This window comes from Schistocerca gregaria, chromosome 5 (genome assembly GCF_023897955.1).
Source record: "Schistocerca gregaria isolate iqSchGreg1 chromosome 5, iqSchGreg1.2, whole genome shotgun sequence".
In the NCBI taxonomy this organism is placed as follows: domain Eukaryota; kingdom Metazoa; phylum Arthropoda; class Insecta; order Orthoptera; family Acrididae; genus Schistocerca; species Schistocerca gregaria.
The window spans coordinates 526,631,693-526,652,079 of NC_064924.1; the positions used below are offsets into that span (position 1 = coordinate 526,631,693).

Sequence of the window (20,387 nt, forward strand, 5' to 3'; positions counted from 1 at the left end):
GTAGCACGGGTAAAATACAAGCGAAAGGCTATTTACTATTTGTACAGAAACCAGAAGGCAGTTATAAGAGTCGAGGGGCATGAAAGGGAAGCAGTGATTGGGAAGGGAGTGAGACAGGGTTGTAGCCTATTCCCTATGTTATTAAAATGTATATTGAGCAAGCAGTAAAGGAAACAAAAGAAAATCTCGGAGTAGGTATTAAAATGCATGGAGAAGAAATAAAAACTTTGAGGTTTGCCGATGACATTGTAATTCTGTTAGAGATAGCAAAGGACTTGGAAGAGCAGTTGAACGGAATGGACAGTGTCTTGAAAGGAGGATAGAAGATGAACATGAACAAAAGCAAAATGAGAATAATGGAATGTAGTCGAATTAAATCGGGTGATGCTGAGGGAATTAGGTTAGGAAATGAGACACTTAAAGTAGTAAAGGAATTTTGCTATTTGGGGAGCAAAATAACTGATGATGGTCGAAGTAGAGAGAATATAAAATGTAGACTGGCAATGACAAGGAAAGCGTTTCTGAAGAAGAGAAATTTGTTAACATCGAGTATAGATTTAAGTGTCAGGAAGCCGTTTCTAAAAGTATTTGTATGGAGTGTAGCCATGTATTTAAGTGAAACGTGAACGATAACTAATTTGGACAAGAAGAGAATAGAAGCTTTCGAAATGTGGTGCTACAGAAGAATGCTGAAGATTAGATGGGTAGATCACATAACTAATGAGGAGGTATTGAATAGAATTGGGGAGAAGAGGAGTTTGTGGCACAACTTGACAAGAAGAAGGGACCGGCTGGTAGGGCATATTCTGAGGCATTAAGGGATCACAAATTAAGCATTGGAGGGCAGCGTGGAGGGTAAAAATCGTAGAGGGAGACCAAGAGATGAATACACTAAGCAGATTCAGTAGGATGTAGGCTGCAGTAGGTACTGGGAGATGAAGAAGCTTGCACAGGATAGAGTAGCATGGAGAGCTGCATCAAACCAAACTCAGGACTGAAGACCACAACAACAACAACAACAACCGCAGACCAGGGAGCAGTGTCGGCTGCTGTAGGAGCAGTGGGTAGCAGTGGTGGTAGCTCGCAGTTGGGCGGTTGGACCGGTCGTTCCTGAGTGATGTAGTATAAGGTAAAAACAGCCACTCGCATATCTAATTTGTTACAACTAAATTTGTACTATTGTTACATCAAGTCCCATGTAAACGTTGTCAAAAAATCTTTTAATAATAACCTTTTTTATAAAATTAATTTTTTGACAATCATTCATCTGTATTTAAAGAATTTACTAATTTCTGCACTCCATGATCATCCAGATTATCGTAAATAAAAATCAGTCACTTCTTTTTATACATGACAAATCTAGCGATCAGCACTGCACTGGGCTGTGCCAGAAAAATTTCTTATAGGAGCAGATATATACGAGTTATCCGGTGACTTCATTGAGGTAAGAATTTTCAATTTATTCAAAACGATCTTTCAGGGCCATGACACAGCACTGCTGACGTCCAAATTTACCACTTTAGATTCGCAGTCAGTTAATTATTGAAAGGTTATATATGAGTCTCATTTTTTATTGGGAGGTTAGTCAGATTGTATCGGCAAGTTACACAGAATGTGGATGTTATAAATATTTTTTTTTTTTTTACCATTGCGAGGTTACAAACTCCATTCTACAAACAGACACCCGGCACCTGCACAACACAGTGCAGGCACGTTTGCACGCTTGCTTTCAACAGTCTGGCGGTTGCACCGGTTAATAATGTAGCAGCCTTCCACATTTTCAATGGCTTATCCCGCGCTTACATTAGCCTGTGATCTTACAGTGTCAATTGCTTAACTATGTTACCTAGACAAATGTATTCCTAATATTTCATTACTCTACATTAATTATTTCTTGGTGTTGCAGTGTAGTTGTCCGTCAGTGTACGTAGTGATATTTGTGACAGGTGGTGGTGTGATGATGTACATTACTCGTAGCTATGGGCAGGTATTGGGATGTGAAAAGTATTAGGCTGGATGTTATATGGAAAAGACTTTGGGGTCTGTGTGGAAAGTAACTGATAGGTACGGTACTGGTGGCGGTCTCCTCCACTGTTACGTGGCTCAACCATAAATTTCTGGGTCATTTGTAGTAATCCTTTTCTTGGTTTTATTTTCGCTTAAACATTTAACGGTGGTTCGAAATTCTTGTTGCATGTATTAGTCCAACACTAAATATTTAAACTACTGTAGCTGTCCACTTGGCGCTGCTTCCCAGCTGTAGGTGCGCCCATGTCATTCCGCAGGCAGTGCGTCGTGCGTGTGACCAACACCGAGTCAAAGGCAGGCCTCGGCGCTTGTTGGTGACGTCACGTCAGCTAGGCACAGCGAACGCCAGGTCCGTTGCAGGCTGAAACGCCTGGGCGTGCTTATCACTATAAATCTCTTATTTCTGGACAAAATGTTTGGTATTGTTTTGGATTCTGCAGTTTTATTTAGACGAGAGATTTTCTTACTATCGTAAAGCTACAAATGAAGATCATAGTTCTGTATTACTGAATCCTGTCGAAACAAACGTAAATCAACATGAGGAGACGGTTTGCCCCATTGGAAGCTTCGGAAATTTTACATTCAAGTGACTATATTTACTTGATCCATTTTGTTATCGAAACTTACCCCAACCCCCTCGTTTCTTTTATTTATTTTCGTTTGACATCGTCACTGGAAATGTGAATGAATTTACATGTGTAAATGTCGAACTGTTGCCAGTCATTAGATTACAGTGGTTTCCAACGAAAGGAATTGTAAACAGGAAACAAAATAGCTTCATACATCGAAAATACTGCTGAGCTTAAACTTTTTTAAACATGCACATTAGAAATGATAAATATTCCCCTCTTGCAACTGAAAGGAGAAACTTTATTAGATAAAAAAATTTTATTTGATAAAACAAGTAGCTCTCTTTTGCCGCTTCTTCTGTCCCCCACCCCCTCCCCCAACGTGTACAATCGCAAGATATTTCATTAACAGGCCGGCCGCGGTGGTCTAGCGGTTCTAGGGGCTCAGTCCGGAACCGCGCGATTGGTGCGGTCGCAGGTTCGAACCCTGCCTCGGGCATGGATGTGTGTGATGTCCTTGGGTTAGTTAAGTTTAAGTAGTTCTGAATTCTAGGGGACTGATGACCACAGATGTTAAGTCCCATAGTGCTCAGAGCCATTTCATTAACATTCAGTGCTCCTCACCCCATAGTCAACCAAGATACCTAAAGAAGAGCACAAATATGTTCACAGTTACTTGTAAAAGCAACCCAGTACAAACGTAACTTCCTCAGATTTACAAATGAGGTAAAGAAGCACGAATTCTGTTGCTGATGGACCATGATGTTTTTGTATGTCAATCCTTAAAACAGGTGGAAATTTAAGCTCAGGAATACACTATTTGTTAAGAAGTGTAATGAATTGCACAATTAATTGATTGCAGAAATCTCTCAGAACAATGTGTGTCGGTCGACTACCGCCGATAGTTTCACATTTTCCTGTGTCAGGGAGGGAGACACCACCGTTACGAGTATGCCTGCAACAGACATGGCGTTCGCCGTGCCTAGCTGACGTGACGTCACGAACAAGCGCCGAGTCGGTGTTGGTGTGACGTGGGCGGTTCACGGCCGCCTCCTGGTGGGCGCCGGAGAGGCGGCGATCCGCTGCGAAGGGTCCCTGGGGGCGTGCGGAAAGAGGCCGAACTGCGACGTGGAGGCGCTCGGCCGCACCAGGTCGACGCCTCCCGGACCCAGCCGGATGCAGTCGAAGGGGATGACGAGAGCCGGCGTCGAGAAGACGGTCGCCTCCAGGTTGGCGCACACGTGCAGCGCGCCGTCCTCCCAGTGGATGTCGTACACGCGCACGCACAACGCCACCGCCGGCAGCATCGGCAGCGGTACGCACAGCGGCGGCGGGTTGCGCGCTGTGGGACACACACGCGCCGCTAGCAGTGCTGCGTTTCTGCCGCGCTACCAGCTCTCCTCCGAGCAGTCTAGTGTTACTAACAGTGGAACCTCCCCATCGCGCCCCCGTCAGATTTAGCTATAAGTTGGCACAGTGGATAGGCCTTGAAAAACTGAAAACAGGAAAAAGTTGTGTGGAACTATGAAAAAAATAAGCAAAACATACAAACTGAGTAGTTCATGAGCAACATAGGCAACATCAAGGATAGTGTGAGCTCCCGTGGTTGGCGTGAGCAGCTGCCGAATGAGAGGTCCTTGGTTCAAGTCTTCCCTCGAGTGAAAAGTTAACTTTCTTTATTTTCGCAAAGTTATGATCTGTCCGTTCGTTCATTGACGTCTCTGTTCACTGCAATAAGTTTAGTGTGTGTGTTTTGCGACTGCACCGCAAAACTGTGCGATTAGTAGACGAAAGGACGTGCCTCTCCAATGGGAACCGAAAACTTTTGATCGCAAAGTCATAAGTCAACCTCTTCCTCCACAGGGAAACACGTCTGATATATTCTATATGACATTGCTGACGGCATGTGCATCACATGACAGGAATATGTTGTCAACCCACCTAACTTGTACACTTGGCGAATGGATAAAAAGATTTTTCTACCTTGCCCGATTTAGGTTTTCTTGTGGATGTGATAATCATTCCCAAAAAAGTGATGAAAACATATGAGTTTGTCACATAAGCTGCAACAAATGATTGCAACAGTTTCACTGTCGCACAGTTTTCCCTGTGCTCTGTCAAAACATATGATTTAACGTTTTCAAATTTTTCCGTGTGTAGACCGTCAAATCCCGCATATGTCCAAGCAAATCTGAACATGTCCTGGAATTTTGGAGAGTGAAGTTGATTATGTATGAGTGCCTGAACTTTGATAATTGGCACACGATTACGTAAATAATACTGCTCTGCGTACCTGTGCAACTTCGCAAAATCATAGAATCTTTTCACAAAGTATTTCACTTGCCGAAAACCAAACACATCTAACGGTTGCACAAGAGGTGTATAACGTGGGGAAATGGTAATCACGTCTACTCCCGCACTAAAATTGTACAATGCCTGATCCTTCTGTCCTGTATAGCTGTCAAGGAGTAAGGCAAAATCTTTGTCCGCGTAAGGAGCAATCACACGTTCATTAAAGTCTTTCACTTGTCTTTTCTCCATTTTTCCTGACGCACTGCAATTCACAATGACATTCGTCGTTGGCGCAAGTACCCTATTCACCTATTGCTGAACTTGCGGTCCAACTACACCGTTTTTTTCCTGCGAAAGTAAATGAAATGTAGGTAAAAGAAATCCTGCTTTGTTCAGTGCATGTATAACTATGTGAAGTGGCATGCAGCTGGTCTACACTACATTCCGCGTCGCCTTCTCCAACTAACGATAACGTGCGGGTCAATTTCATTTCATAGTTAAAACCGGACTGATCTGGGTTGATAATATATGAGTCTTCATATTGTTGGAATCTGACGTTAGTTTCTGTAACAAACGTCTTGGAACACTCAAAGCTCTTCCAGTTTATTTGCGTAGTTCTTGCTTACATATTTCGTAATCTTCCTACTCGTAATTTTGTATTTTATTTTGAACGTGACAAGCCAATGAGACAAAGCCTCGAAGTCCAGGCCGATTTGTTTAGTGTGATGCAATCCCCAAATCTATAGTTCTGTATCATGCCCTGCACTTAATTCATTTCTGGCTTTAATAAATTGTCGGTATACATGGTTTTCTAGTTCACTGAATTTCTGTATTCGGGTTCCATCTCGTTCCACGACTTCTTTGCAATATTTAATTGTGCTTTTTTCCTCCATCCATTTAAATTTCTTAAATTTATTTGTTACTTCACTCCATAATCTATATTTGCGTCTTTTAATTGGTTTGGACAGTAACATGTATTGGAGCATTTTCTTCATGTAACCCAAAGAAATACCATCAGATTGAAGTCACAGTATTTCCTCTTCGTGTTCTTCGTATGGATCGTCAACAATCTCATCATCTGGTACATACAGCCTCGCAGCAATCAGCAAGGTATCGTCATCACCACACGTACTGTTTATCAACAAATGTAGGAAATAATCATACAAAAGTTCGAAAATCCTTCGATCCCTTAAGGAACTTTCCGATTCCTTACAGTTCGGAAAATATTCACTGACCTTGTTATTGAAGTCGCGGACTATATTTGCTGGATTCATATTGCCCATGGAATACATCTCACATATTTAATGCACTCTCGTCCAAAGTAGTGAACAGTCAACTGCCTTCCAGGGAGCCTCATTAGCAGCAATACTCTCTCTTCCGTGCGCTGTAGTCGACTGACATCACGTGTTTCGATGTTTGTTTAGGTGCAGTGTACGCATACTACGGTGCAGTTACCTCGCATCGGAGAGACGGACTGACGGACAGATAATAATTGTCTGAAAATAAAAATTTAAACTTTTCACCCGAGGGAAGGATTGAACCAAGGACCTCTCTTTCCGCAGCTGCTAACCACGGGACCACGGTGCTCCTGAGCCCATACAACCCTTGATGTTGCCTATTTTGCGCATGAACTACTTAGTTTGTATATTTTGCTTATTTTTTTCAAGGTTCCACACAACTTCATCCTGTTTTCTCGGTTGATCTGTGTTCAGTTTTTTCAGGCCTATCCACTGTGCCAGCTTATAACTAAATGTGAGGGGGGTGCGATGGGGAGGTTCCCTTGTAAGAACAGTGTGGTCGAACTGGAGGTGGGGGGTTGACTGCCCTTGAGAGAGGGAGGTCTGAGGTCAACATCTACATCTACGTCATTGTTCTGCAATTCACAATTGAGTGCCCTGGCGGAAGGGTCAGCGAATGATCGTCACGCATAAAATGCATGTCTGACCATCAGATGTTTTTATTTTAATCCCAAATATCGACCCGTGACAAAAAATAAAAACACCTACAACCGTCCTTATGATTTTATTTTATTTTGTCGCTACCACTTTGGACGCTTCATTGCGTCATATTCAGGCTGTTTTGATGCGGTACGGGTTGATACGATCCCCATGAATAACCCATCAGTTTCCAGCATTACTGGATTCCCAGATAATGAGTCAGCACTCCAACTGTCAGCTGTCAACTGAGTTGACAGTTCAGTGAGTTGACAGTTCACTGAGTTGACAGTTGGAGTGCTGACACATTATCTGCGAATCCAGTAATGCTGGCAACTGATGGGTTATTCATGGGGATCGTATCAACCTCTAACGCATCAAAACAGCCTGAATATGACGCAATGAAGCGTCCAAAGTGGTAGCGACAAAATAAAATAAAATAATGAGGACGGCTGTAGTTGTTTTTATTTTTTGTCACGATAGTAAACGGCCGTCGTCCCAGAGACGTCGTGCTAAAACCATGTACATACAAAAGCAAATGTTGACCGGTTTCAGTCACAGACCATTTCACGGATTACGGTTAAAACAGTTTCAACCACAACAAAACATCTGTCATTAGTTAAATAATGGTTTCGTCTCATGTGTAGAGCGTGTCACAAATTCCAGTATACAACACAGCACTTTTAGTTCAAATGGCTCTGAGCACTATGGGACTTAACTGTTGAGGTCATCAGTGCCCGCCGGCCGCTGGTGGCCGAGCGGTTCTAGGCGCTTCAGTCTGGAACTGCACGACCGCTACGGTCTCAGGTTCGAATCCTGCCTTGGGCATGGATGTGTGTGATGTCCTTAGGTTAGTTAGGTTTAAGTAGTTCTAAGTTCTAGGGGACTGATGACCTGAGATGTTAAGTTCCATAGTGCTCAGAGCGATTTGAACCATTTTTTTTATCAGTGCCATAGAACTTAGAACTACTGAAACGAAACTTACCTAAGTACATCACACACATCCATGCCTGAGGCAGGATCCGAACCTACGACCATAGCGGTCATGCGGTTCCAGACTGTAGCGCCTAGAACCGCTCGGCCACTTCGACCGGGTTACTATTAGTGTGTCCTGTGTTGTATACTCGAGTTCTACACATGAGACGTGGCCATTATTTAAGTAATGACAGATGTGGTGTAATGGGTGAAACTATTTTAGCCTTAATCCGTGAAGATGGCCTGTTACTGAAACTAGTCGATATTTGCGATTAAAATGATAGCAGCTGATGGTCAAACATGCATTTCATACAACATCTGTTGATAGCCCCCTTTCAAAAATGTTTTCAATAACCTTCAAGTTACTTCTCCATCGTTCCACTCCCGAACAGCGCTCGGGAAAAATGAAGGCTTAAATCTTTCCGTGCCATTTGTCTTATTATCTCCCTATGTATTTATTAACAATAAAATAAGATAAATCGCACCGAAAGATTTAAGCTTTCGTTTTTCCCGAGCGCTGTTCGGGAGTGGAACGATTCCCTATGTATATATTTCCTGAAGATTAGATGAGTAGATCACATAACTAATGTGAAGGTATTGAATAAAATTGGGGAGAAGAGGAGTTTGTGGCACAACTTGACAAGAAGAAGGGACCGGTTGGTAGGAAATGTTCTGAGGCATCAAGGGATCACAAATTTAGCATTGCAGGGCAGCGTGGAGGGTAAAAATCGTAGAGGGAGACCAAGAGATGAAAACACTGAGCAGATTCAGAAGGATGTAGGATGCTGTAAGTACTGGGAGATGAAGAAGCTTGCACAGGATAGGGTAGCATGGAGAGCTGCATCAAACCAGTCTCAGGACTGAAGACCACAACAACAACACATGTATTTATTATCTCCCTATGTAGGTAGGCGCCAGCAAAAATTTTTCACACTCTAAGGCGAAAGTTCGTGACTAAAATTTCGCAGCGAAAAATACCTTTGTTTTAATGACTGCCACCCCAATTCGTGTATCATGTCCGTGGCACAATCTCTCCTATTTCACGATAGTACACAACTAGCTGCCCTTTTTTGTACTTTTTCGATGTCCGACGCGAATCTTGTCTAATGCGGTTCCCACAACGCACAGCAGTACTCTCAGAATAGAGCAGACAAGAGTAATCTAATCCGTCTCTTTACTAGGCTTCTTACATTTCCAAACTGTGCTGTGAAAAAATCGGAGTCTTTGGTTTGCTTTGACCACAACATCAGCTGTGATCGCTTCAACGTAAGTTACTCGTAATTTAATCCCTAAGTATTTAACTGAGTTAACAGCCTTTACATCTGTGTCATTTATAGCGTAACCGAAATTTGGCGGATTCTTTTTTAGTACTCATGTCGATGATTCCAAACTTCTGATTATTTACACTTTACAGTAAACTGACACTTTTCGCTCCATACAGATATCTTGTCTAATCATCTGGTCACTTTTCATGTTGGTAAATGACAGCATCATCTGCAGACAATCTAACAGACCTGCTCAGACTCCTAAATCAGGTGAGGAACAGCAGAGGGTCTATAACACTTTCTTTTGGAACGCCAGATATTACTTTTGTGCCGGCCGTTGTGGACAAGCGGTTCTAGGCGCCACAGTCCGGATTCGTGCTGCTGCTGCGGTCGCAGGTTCGAATCCTGCCTCGGGCGTGGATGTGTGTGGTGTCCTTAGGTTAGTTAGGTTTAAGTAATTCTAAGTCTAGGGGGCTGATGACCTCAGATGTTAAGTCCCACAGGGCTTAGAGCCATTTGAACCGATTATTACTTCTGTTTTACTTGATTACTTTCCGTCAATTACTACGAACTGTGACCTTTCTGACAGGAAATCGCATATCCACTAACACAATTGAGACGATACTCCACATGCACGTAATTTGATTAAAAGTTGCTCCCGAGGAACAGTGTCAAAAAGCCTTCCGGAAATTTAAAAATATGGAATCAGTTTGATGTCTCTTGTCGATAGGACTCATTACTTCGTGAGAGTAAAGAGCTAGTTGTGTTTCACAACGACGATATTTTCTGAATACGTGTAAGCTGTTTGTCAATAAATCGTTTTCTTCGAGATAACTTATAATGTTCGAACACAGCACACGTTCCAAAATCGCACTGCAAAATCGACGTTAGCGACATGGGTCCATAATTTAGCGTATTACTCCTTTCTGGAGTATTGGTGTGATTTGTGCAGCTTTCCAGTCTTCAGTTACGGATCTCCCGACAAGCGATCTGTTGTATACGATTGCTAAGTACGGAGTTATTATGTCAGCATACTCTAGATGCTATTGTCTTTTGCATATGCCGTGACTAATGAAGATCGAAGCTCAGTCATATACAATTTCTGTCGTGCCAAGAAAGAACCAGATCGTTTGGTGTCGGCGCCAAGTTGAGATGAGTAAAATTAAATGCACTAACACTACTAGAAATATATGAATCTGACAACCACTTCGAAATGTTATGTTCTTGAAGTCATGTCACTAGAACTTATATCCCGGTAACGTGTCTGTTCAGTAGCCGGCAACTTCTCTCATGCATTCATCAAAACAGTTAAACAACTGTTGAGTAACGATCAGACGGTAAAGCTTCAACTTGTTTCCTATTGAAACAGTTGGTGGAGTCTGAATAATTCTGATTATTTTGTACAAGGTGTACCCGATAATTATTTGGCCCTGTAAAAAAGACAAATTAGAAAACCTTTTGCGACAACTGAAATCAGTACATTTTGACTCAACATACCGTTCGAGCACTGACGTGCCTGAAAATGATGACCGTCTGTTGTCGAAATGTTGTATGTTTCTATCACATTTCGGCTGAGTGTCGTAGAACTTTCCGCGTGCCATGTACGGTGACAAAAATTGAAAAACTGCAGTTCTGTGACTTTTGGTTTGTTAAATATAGTCTCAAAATTTAATCATTTTGTGCGCACTAATATTTTAGTTCAATGTTTTTCATGATTTGTGTATATTGTAGTGTTCAAATGGGTGTGAATTCCTAAGGAATCAAACTACATCTACATCTACATTTATACTCCACAAGCCACCCAACGGTTTGTGGCGGAGGGCACTTTACGTGCCACTGTCATTACCTCCCTTTTCTGTTCCAGTCGCGTATGGTTCGCGGGAAGAACGACTGTCTGAAAGCCTCCGTGCGCGCTCGAATCTCTCTAATTTTACATTCGTGTTCTCCACGGGAGGTATAAGTAGGGGGAAGCAATATATTCGGGACCTCATCCAGAAAAGCACCCGCTCGAAACCTGGCGAGCAAGCTACACCGCGATGCAGAGCGCCTCTCTTGCAGAGTCTGCCACTTGAGTTTGTTAAACATCTCCGTAACGCTATCACGATTATCAAATAACCCTGTGACGAAACGCGCCGCTCTTCTTTGGATCTTCTCTATCTCCTCCGTCAACCCGATCTGGTACGGATCCCACACTGATGAACAATACTCAAGTATAGGTCGAACGAGTGTTTTGTAAGCCACCTCCTTTGTTGATGGACTACATTTTCTAAGTACTCTCCCAATGAATCTCAACTTGGTACCCGCCTTACCAACACTTAATTTTATGTGATCATTCCACTTCAAATCGTCCCGCACGCATACTCTCAGATATTTTACAGAAGTAACTGCTACCAGTGTTTGTTCCGCTATCATATAATCATACAATAAAGGATCCTTCTTTCTATGTATTCGCAGTACATTGCATTTATCTATGTTAAGGGTCAGTTGCACCAAGTGCCTTTCCACTTCAGATCTTCCTGCATTTCGCTACAATTTTCTAATGCTGCAACTTCTCTGTATACTACAGTATACTACTGATGTCATCGGTCCCTTACATCACACTACTTACACAAACTTACATTAATTTATGGTAAGAAGAACACACACACCCATGCTCGAGGGAGAACTCGAACCTCCAGAGGGAGGCGCCGCGCAATCGGTGACATGGTGCCTGCAACCGCGCGGTCACTCCGCGCGGCTATTGTTGTGTATTTCATAATCATTGCTTCGTATAGGGTTTGTGTCTTTTGTTGTAACTGTTAGGCTGACGATGGAGCTAATTTTCTTGGTCTATGATTGTTTGGTGTAAAATGTGGTTTCAGTGACTCGCAAACATCAGAATAATCCAAGTGTACTCAATGGCTCTTAAGCCGGCCGCTGTGGCCTAGCGGTTCTAGGCGCTTTAGTCCAGAACCGCGCTGCTGCTACGTTCGCAGGTACGAATCCTGCCTCTGGCATGGATGTGTGTGATGTCCTCAGGTTAGTTAGGTTTAAGTAGTTCTAAGTCTAGGGGACTGATGACCTCAGATATTAAGTCCCATAGAGCTTAGAGCCATTTGAACCATCAATGGCGCTTCCAGGCAACCCTCTGGATGACGTATTAGCTGTCGCCCACGCAGAATTTTACGGTCACAAAACACCAAGTACGCAGATACGATGTCCTCTTTACATTACATGTGGTATCTGCAACGTTAACGCGATTAAAATGAATTCTTATGCCTAATTAGTCAAACGATGTCCTTCGTCCCGCCTCCCCTCCCTTATTTTCGTTACAATGAGGGCCATTGAAACATACAGATCAGGATCCACAACACAGTCATGTGAATGGTGACTGGGGAGGAAAACTTTGTGTCACTGCAGGTGTGACTCTTAGCTACATCTTTTAATACGCATACGATCTACATTCTTCTGTGAATGTGTTAGGTTTTCGACATTTGTATAATACGGCAAAGAAATACGTATCAGTCTGTGAGAGAGGCTTGAAACATGATACAAAATTAAAACAATAGTTTCGGATCGACAGAAACGACGTAAGACAAATAAAAGGTGCATGATTCTTTCAGTGCTACTTGTGGATAAGTAGGTTTTAGTTTAGACGGTTCTCGTGTCCCAACTTCTGAATAAATTTATTAACTACTTGTTGATTACCGTCGTTTCTTGTCTGCTTCTCTCCTAACGCTGCTAGGTGTATCTTAAACCAACGGTATATTTCTTCTAGATCGTAACCAATATAGTTCAAAATTTGACATTTCTTCAGGTATCCACTGATACGCTTAGATGTTACCAATCTACCATCCATACTCCTAAAAATATGTTTGCCGGGGGTATCTCACCTCCCTTACCGCCCAATATTTTTTCTTAGACAGTGATCCATACATGAACTTAGTTTTTGATTATTTTTACATGTTACTCCAGACACATGCCATCACACCCAGAAGTTTGCTAAGGGTCTCTTACCCCAACTGTACATTCGGAAACTCTTTCTCTGTTGGTACTTCCAGTCTCAGCAAAAAGGTACGTTGCACTCTGCGCTCAGTTCAGTGCACTGTTGCTTTTACAAAGAAGCTGCAGCAGTTCCGTCTGTCAGCCTCGTAATGATTCCCCCAGAAATTACGTATGTTGCCATTTTCCTCTGTAGAGCAGTGAACCAAATGCACCCACCGTGTCCCAGTTACATTTCCTTCTCCTGTCATTTTTCAGTCACTCAACCCACTTTCTTTTCCACTATCTTCATTACCTGTGCTTCACCGCATTCCTATTTCTCCCTCTCTTCCAATCCTTCTCTCAAGTACATTGCCGTTAGCATTTAAATTTTAAATCTTCAAGATACGTCTGAAAAGTTCAGTGAATGTTCTCAGAAAAATAAAGGCAACAAGAGTTACAAACAACAACTAGCCCCCAAAGTAATCACCATTAACTACGACACACTTCTGACATCGGTGGTAAAGCTGTTGCAAACCTTCAGCAAACGCTCGAAGTACCGTGGTTACACTTCGTCGGGTATCCACATCACTACAGGAAATGAAACCTGGCGCAACCAACACGATCCGGAAACCAAGCGACAGTCAATGGCTTGGTGGTCATCGTCTTACCCGTCTACCAGAAAAGTCGGCTGGCAAAATCTTACGTAAGACCATGATGTTCGCGTTTTTTATCTGAAGGAAGTGGGGAAGACTATGAACGCTACGTCACTGAGTCGCTTGGTCTCTGGATCATATTGGCAGCACCAGGTCTCATCTCTTGTAATGATACAGATATCCAACCAAGTGTAACCACGGTGCTTCGGGCGACTCCACAAGACGAGTAAGCTGACAGTTTGCAACAGCATTACAACCTATGTCATAATTGAGCTTTTGGTAATAGTAATTACTTTGAAGCGCAGTAAAGGTATTTTGTTTGTAACTATTAAATGCTTTATTTTCTGAGACCATTCATCGAATTTTTCGCACTCATATTGTATCACCCAGTAATTTGATTTATTGTTGTATTTTTCACAAACGAAAGTAATCTGTGTTTTTTCTTCTACACTATAGTTATTTGTGAAGGTTGTGTTGCACATTAGATATAACTTATAACTTGCTTGTCATAATAAATGTTATACTACGTGTAAGAGAGGGCGTGATTGTCCTGATCTTGTCAGGTTTGCAAATAAAATGAAGATAAATTCTTCCAAACTGTGTATTATGTTTAGCTGAAATTGTTCCGGCCGTTCCAGAGTCTCGCTTACATGTGTAACCACTCTCTCACGTCCACACACATTTATATACCGCATGTCTGTCATAAGAGTCGTCAGGCGTATTGTATCTCGTGTTTCGGAAGATATTTGTAACTTGTTTTTACGTGTAGCTGGAATGAGCTCAAACAAATACTGCTGATCACGTCTATCACGCGACGCCCACTGTCAACGGAAAGCGTCGCTTTGTTTTTCGCTACAAACAAAATAATTTTTCACGTATTATTGCTTTCTCCGTCTTAAGCTTACTGCAGTTAATCAAAGAAAATTTTACACGTGACGCGTTATTTACAAACCGTTTTCTGTGGACATGCTCTAAATTAGATACATATGTTTGTAATTTTTTTAGGTTAAAAACAGCATTTTGTTTATGAAGTTGGTGTTCAGTTTACTTACGGTGTTTCTGCCTCTTGTTTACATACTCTGGAGACCACTGCCTCTTCCGTCTTTGTTAGCAGAGGTTGATATCGAAAGAAACTTCGTTACAGATATAAACTTGGCAGTTTTGCCTTTTTGCACTTTTTACTAGCCTGCATTTGCGTTATTTATACTTTGCGAAATAGAACTGAGGTTATGGGTGCTCTCACATATTAATACGGTCAGTAAAACAGGAAGAATAACCAGTATTCTAGCAGCTACTGGCGTACCGACCTGCCCCGTGTTGTCCAGTCGCTGCTCGGTTTTACTATACACATCCGTACCTCGAGTATCGCACGTAAAATTACGTTTCAAAAATAATTTTGTTTGTAACGAGAAACAATTTTGTGACAAGCAGCATATGTCTGAGTCGAGTTCATCAACACATTACCAAAACAAAACTGCAAATTTCTGACGAAACGTCAGAGAAAATGTACCTGACGACTCTGAGGAGAGACATCTCATGGTGTTCGGAAATTATCGTAACAAACTTCTAGTACTTATAGAGGGGAGTGAGTACATAATACGAGTAAAAAAATGGCTCTGAGCACTATGGGACTCAACTGCTTAGGTCATCAGTCCCCTAGAACTTAGAACTACTTAAACCTAACTAACCTAAGGACATCACACACATCCATGCCCGAGGCAGGATTCGAACCTGCGACCGTAGCGGTCGCGCGGTTCCAGACTGAAGCGGCTAGAGTCACTCGGTCACAGCGGCCGGCAGACACACAAACATACAGAAGTTTCTAACATGTACACCTTACCTGAGAGTCCAGTCCGATATATACTCTTGTCATTTACTAACAAGTCCAGTTTAACCGAGAGGTCTTTCAGTGCGACTGTGAAGTTCATACATCCTGAAACAGAGATAAGATTCGTTTGGTTAGTTTCTGCATACTAAAAATGCTCTGTTGACCTAGAAATGAGTTGATCAGAATTATTTTTTGTATTGAGTGTGAGTGACAAAGTTTTTGTATGAAGCAATGAAAAATACAGGATATAATAACGCAATATTATGAGAAAGACAATGACTACTCACGATATAGCGGAGATGCTGTGTCGCAGATAGGGCCAACGCAAAAAAAAAATACTGTCAAAGAAGTAAGTTTTCAGTCAAAAAGGCATTCATCCGAGTTAGACAACACACACACACACAAACACACACAAACACACACACACACACACACACACACACACACACACACACACACACACACACACACACACGCAAACTCAACTCACACACTCATGACCACAGTCTCTGGTTGCCGAGACCTCGCAGCCACAGGTTGTGGTGTTGTGCGTGTGAGATGCGTTTGTGTGTGTGTGTGTGTGTGTGTGTGTGTGTGTGTGTGTGTGTATGTGTGTGTGTTATCTAATTCCGGTGAAGGCCTTTTTGGCTTAAAGCTAACTTGTCCGTCAGTTTCTTTGTTGGGCCTATCTGCGACTCAGCATTTGCACTACATCGTGAGTAGTAATCTACCTTTCTCATAATATTGCAAAGTTCCCGTATCTTTACTCTGCAGGTGGTGTGAAGCCTGACGCGCCACATAAGCTCAGGACTGTAGTGTGGGCTGAGATGGCGACAAACCTTTCTCGCTGAAGTTGATGTAGCTGAGGTCTATGCTGGCGCAGCAGCCGCAGGTCTCGGCGGCGCAGGAACACGGCTGCCGCTCCAGGACCCTCAGCGCCGGCCTCGGAAGCAGCATCGGCCGCGCCTGCCCGACAGCTGCTGCAAGCCAACACGCAGCGCGTCACAACACCAGGGCGGCGTTACTCTGTTACTGCTAGCAGCTGACGTCACAGCCACCCCACAACCATGTTACGTAGCGAGCTGGACCCATCAGCCTCCTCCAGCACGAGATATGTAATATACTCTACTGACCATTAAAATTGCTACAGCAAGAAGAAATGCAGATGATAAACGGGTATTCATCGGACAAATATACTATACTGGAACTGACATCTCATTACATTTTCACGCAATTTGGATGCATAGATCCTGAGAAATCAATACCTTCAACAACCACCACTGGCCGTAATAACGGCCTTGATACGCCTGGGCGTTGAGTCAAACACAGCTTGGATGGCGTGTACAGGTACAGCTACCCATGCAGCTTCAATACGATACCACATTTCATCAAGAGTAGTGACTGGCGTATCGTGACGAGCCAGTTAGTCGGCCACCATTGACCAGACGTTTACAATTGGTGAGAGATCTGGAGAATGTGCTGGCCAGGGCAGCAGTCGAACATTTTCTGTATCCTGTATCCAGCAAGGCTCGTACAGGACCTGCAACATGCGGTCGTGCATTATCCTGCTGAAATGTAGGGTTTTTGCAGGGATCGAAATGAGGGTAGAACCACGAGTCGTAACACATCTGAAATGTAACGTGCACTGTTCAAAGTGCAATCAATGCGAACAAGAGGTGACCGAGACCTATAATCAATAGCACCCCACACCATCACGCTGGGTGATGCGCCAGTATGGCGATGACGAATACACGCTTCCAATGTGCATTCATCGCGAGGTTGCCAAACACGGATGCGACCATCATGATGCTGCAAACAGAACCTGGATTCATCCGAAAAAATGACGTTTTGGCATTCGTGCACCCAGGTTCGTCGTTGAGTATACCATCACAGGCGCTCCTGTCTGTGATGCAGCGTCAAAGGTAACCGCAGCCATGGTCTTCGAGCTGATAATCCATGCTGCTGTAAACGTCGTCTAACTGTTTGTGCAGATGGTTGTTGTCTTGCAAACGTTGACTCAGGGATCGAGACGTGGCTGTACGATCCGTTACAGCCATGCGGCTAAGAAGCCTGTTATCTCGACTAATAGTGATACGAGGCCGTTGGGATCCAGCACGGAGTTCCGTATTATCCTCCTGAACCCACCGATTCCATATTCTGCTAACAGTCATTGGATCTCGACCAACGCGAGCAGCAACGTCGCGATACGATAAACCGCAATCGCGATAGGCAACAATCCGACCTTTATCAAAGTCGGAAACGTGATGGTACGCATTTCTCCTCCTTACACGAGGCGTCACAACAAAGTTTCCCCAGGCAACGCCGGTGAACTGCTGTTTGTGTATGAGAAATCGGTTGGAATCTTTCCTCATGTCATCACGTTGTAGGTGTCGCCACCGGCGTCAACCTTGTGTGAATGCTCTGAAAAGCTAATCATTTGCATATCCCAGCATCTTGTTCCTGTCGGTTAAATTTCGCTTCTGTAGCACGTCATCTTCGTGGTGTAGCAGTTTTAATGGCCAGTAATGTAAATATACTGACAGAAAAAGAAATTCGAACGCCAAGAATAAGCTGTGCGACATAAACGAGTTGTAGACGTTTTTCCACGTCTGAAACAGGATGTCTGTTCAAGTTTCGCAGCAGTCGTATAATAGTGACGACAGTAGTCCCACTAAGAGGATGCAAATCAGGTTTGCTTTGAATATACGCTGTAAGGGTCGTAAGCGTTAGTTACGAGGCTGCTTTCAAAAGTTCTCGGAACGGAATAGAAAAAAGTAGTTACATCACTGAAACTTTTTTTATTTTTCAATGTAGTCTCCTTATAAATTAATGCAACTGGTCCAGCGATGTTCCAGTGACTTGATCCCACCTCGAAAATGAGTTTCCTCCAGTCCTGCAAAATAGTTGTCAACTCCGGCTATCAATTCTTCGTTTGAAGCGAATATTCGTCCACCAAAAAAATAAAAAGATTTGGGATGAGATGGAAGTCTGACGGAGCCATATCAGGTGAATAAGGCGGGTGTGGCAACAATTCATGCCTTAGTTCGTCTAATTTTGCCATGGCGACGGCAAATGTGTGCGGGCTCGCATTGCCTTTCTTCGCGTATCTTTTGTTGGAATTTGTCCAGGAGGTTAGCATAGTATTCTCCAGTAATTGTTTGCCCAGTGGGGAAATAATCTACAAACAGAATCCCCTTCGCATCCCAGAACACTGATGCCATGAGCTTTCCCACCGAAGGAATTGTCTTCCTTATCTTTGGTGGCGGAGAATCAGCATGTTTCCAATGCTTTGACTGTTGTTTTGTCTGTGGGGTATAGTAGTGCACCCAAGTTTCATCTGTTGTCACAAACCGGCGCATAAAATCTTGTTTGTTTCTCCTAAAACGGACCAAACGTTGTTCCGATATGTCCATTCTCATGGGTTTTTGATCCAGCGTCAAGAGTCGCGGCACCCATCTTGCAGATAATTTTTAATTTTTTATTCTTCATTTACAATGTGACATACCCTTTCACATGATACCTGGCAAGTGTGAACAATTTCACGCACTTTCAATCGACGATCCTCCATGACCATTTTGGGCACTTTTGCAATGATTTCTGGAGTAGTGACACGTCTTGGACGAGCACTACGCGGATCATCATCTAAGCTCTGCCGACCAAATTTAAATTCATTTGTCTACTGGGCAACAGTTGAATATGAAGGAGCAGAGTCCCCCAGTGTATTCTGGAAATAGGCATGAACGTCTTTGTTGTTGCGCTAACGCTGATCTCTCGTGGTGATTCCAACAACTTTTCAATTCGCCCTCGTACCGCCTTTAAGGCGGCAAATAACGCCGTTATCTACACCTCACTGAGTTTGAGCAATGTCGTGTAGTAGGGCTAAGAGACGCTGGATGTTTCTTCTGAAAGAAAGACTAGGCAGGAATGAAGTTCCTGTAGGTGACTGCTGCAGCGTTGACCACGACAATGTATAGTCGCAAGAAGATCGGGCACCAGACGGCCACGTGGCACAACCGAGAGGGGAGGCCATCGTATGGCTCTGGTACTGAGTGCTGCACTGCAGCAGCAATCTGAGCAGCAGCTGGCGCCACAGTGACACAACGAACTGTTGCAAATCGGTTATTTTTAGAACAGCTCCGAGCCAGACGCCCTGTAGCGTGCATTCCACTGGTCCGAAATCACCGCCATTTGCAATTTCAGTGGTGTCAAGCGAGAGCTCGTTGGAGGGCAGGGCTGAGTTCTGTGATAGCTGATTCTGTGTCGGTGCCACTGACGGCCGTGTTTTGGTTAGAAGTAGGCCAGTTGAGGGCCTGCAACCAACCTGTTTGCGTGCTAGACAGTCTGCAACTACACCTGCAGATGAGGTCTGGGGTGCGGTTTCGTACGACGGTAGGAGCACTCTCGTGCTAATCCCAAGCTCCCTGACTGCAGATTTGTACGCCAGCCTGCTGATTCGACGTGTTGAGCTGCAGAGGGTGTCCTCCCAACCTTCGCCCACATACCGGTTTTAATACAATATGCACTACAGAAATTGAACACGTTGCCTCTGCCTGCTCGATCACCAGATCTGTCTCCAATCGAGCACATACGGGACATCATCGGACGACAATTCCAGTGTCATCCACAATCAACATCGACTGTTCCCGTATAGACTGAGCAAGTGCAACAGGCATGGAACTCTGTCCCACAAAAAGATATCCGGCACCTATGCAAAAGCGTATGCACGTCTGCGTGGTTGCATTCAACATTCTGGTGGCCACACTTGTTATTAATGAACCGGCATGTCTAATTTGTAATGACTCATCTCGCGCTTACATTAAACTGTGATCTTGCCATTTTAATCGCTTGAATATATCTAGACAAATGTATTCCAGAAATGT

At 43.5% G+C, this 20,387-nt stretch overlaps 1 protein-coding gene across 2 annotated transcripts in view; it reads right to left on the reverse strand.

Moving 5' to 3' along the window:
* Positions 1-2,122: 2,122 nt before the first annotated feature.
* LOC126272436 (uncharacterized) overlaps positions 2,123-20,387 on the reverse strand; it is a 28,834-nt gene continuing 10,569 nt past the window's right edge. Inside the window, exons 3-5 of one of the 2 annotated variants that reach the window (XM_049975307.1) lie at positions 16,347-16,487; positions 15,520-15,612; positions 2,123-3,939 (exon numbers count right to left, since the gene is read on the reverse strand). In XM_049975307.1, coding sequence (XP_049831264.1) covers positions 3,638-3,939; positions 15,520-15,612; positions 16,347-16,487 — 536 coding nt within the window. In that variant the 3' untranslated portion in view covers positions 2,123-3,637. The remainder of the gene's footprint in view (positions 3,940-15,519; positions 15,613-16,346; positions 16,488-20,387) is intronic. The other variant, XM_049975308.1, reaches the window with a different exon arrangement.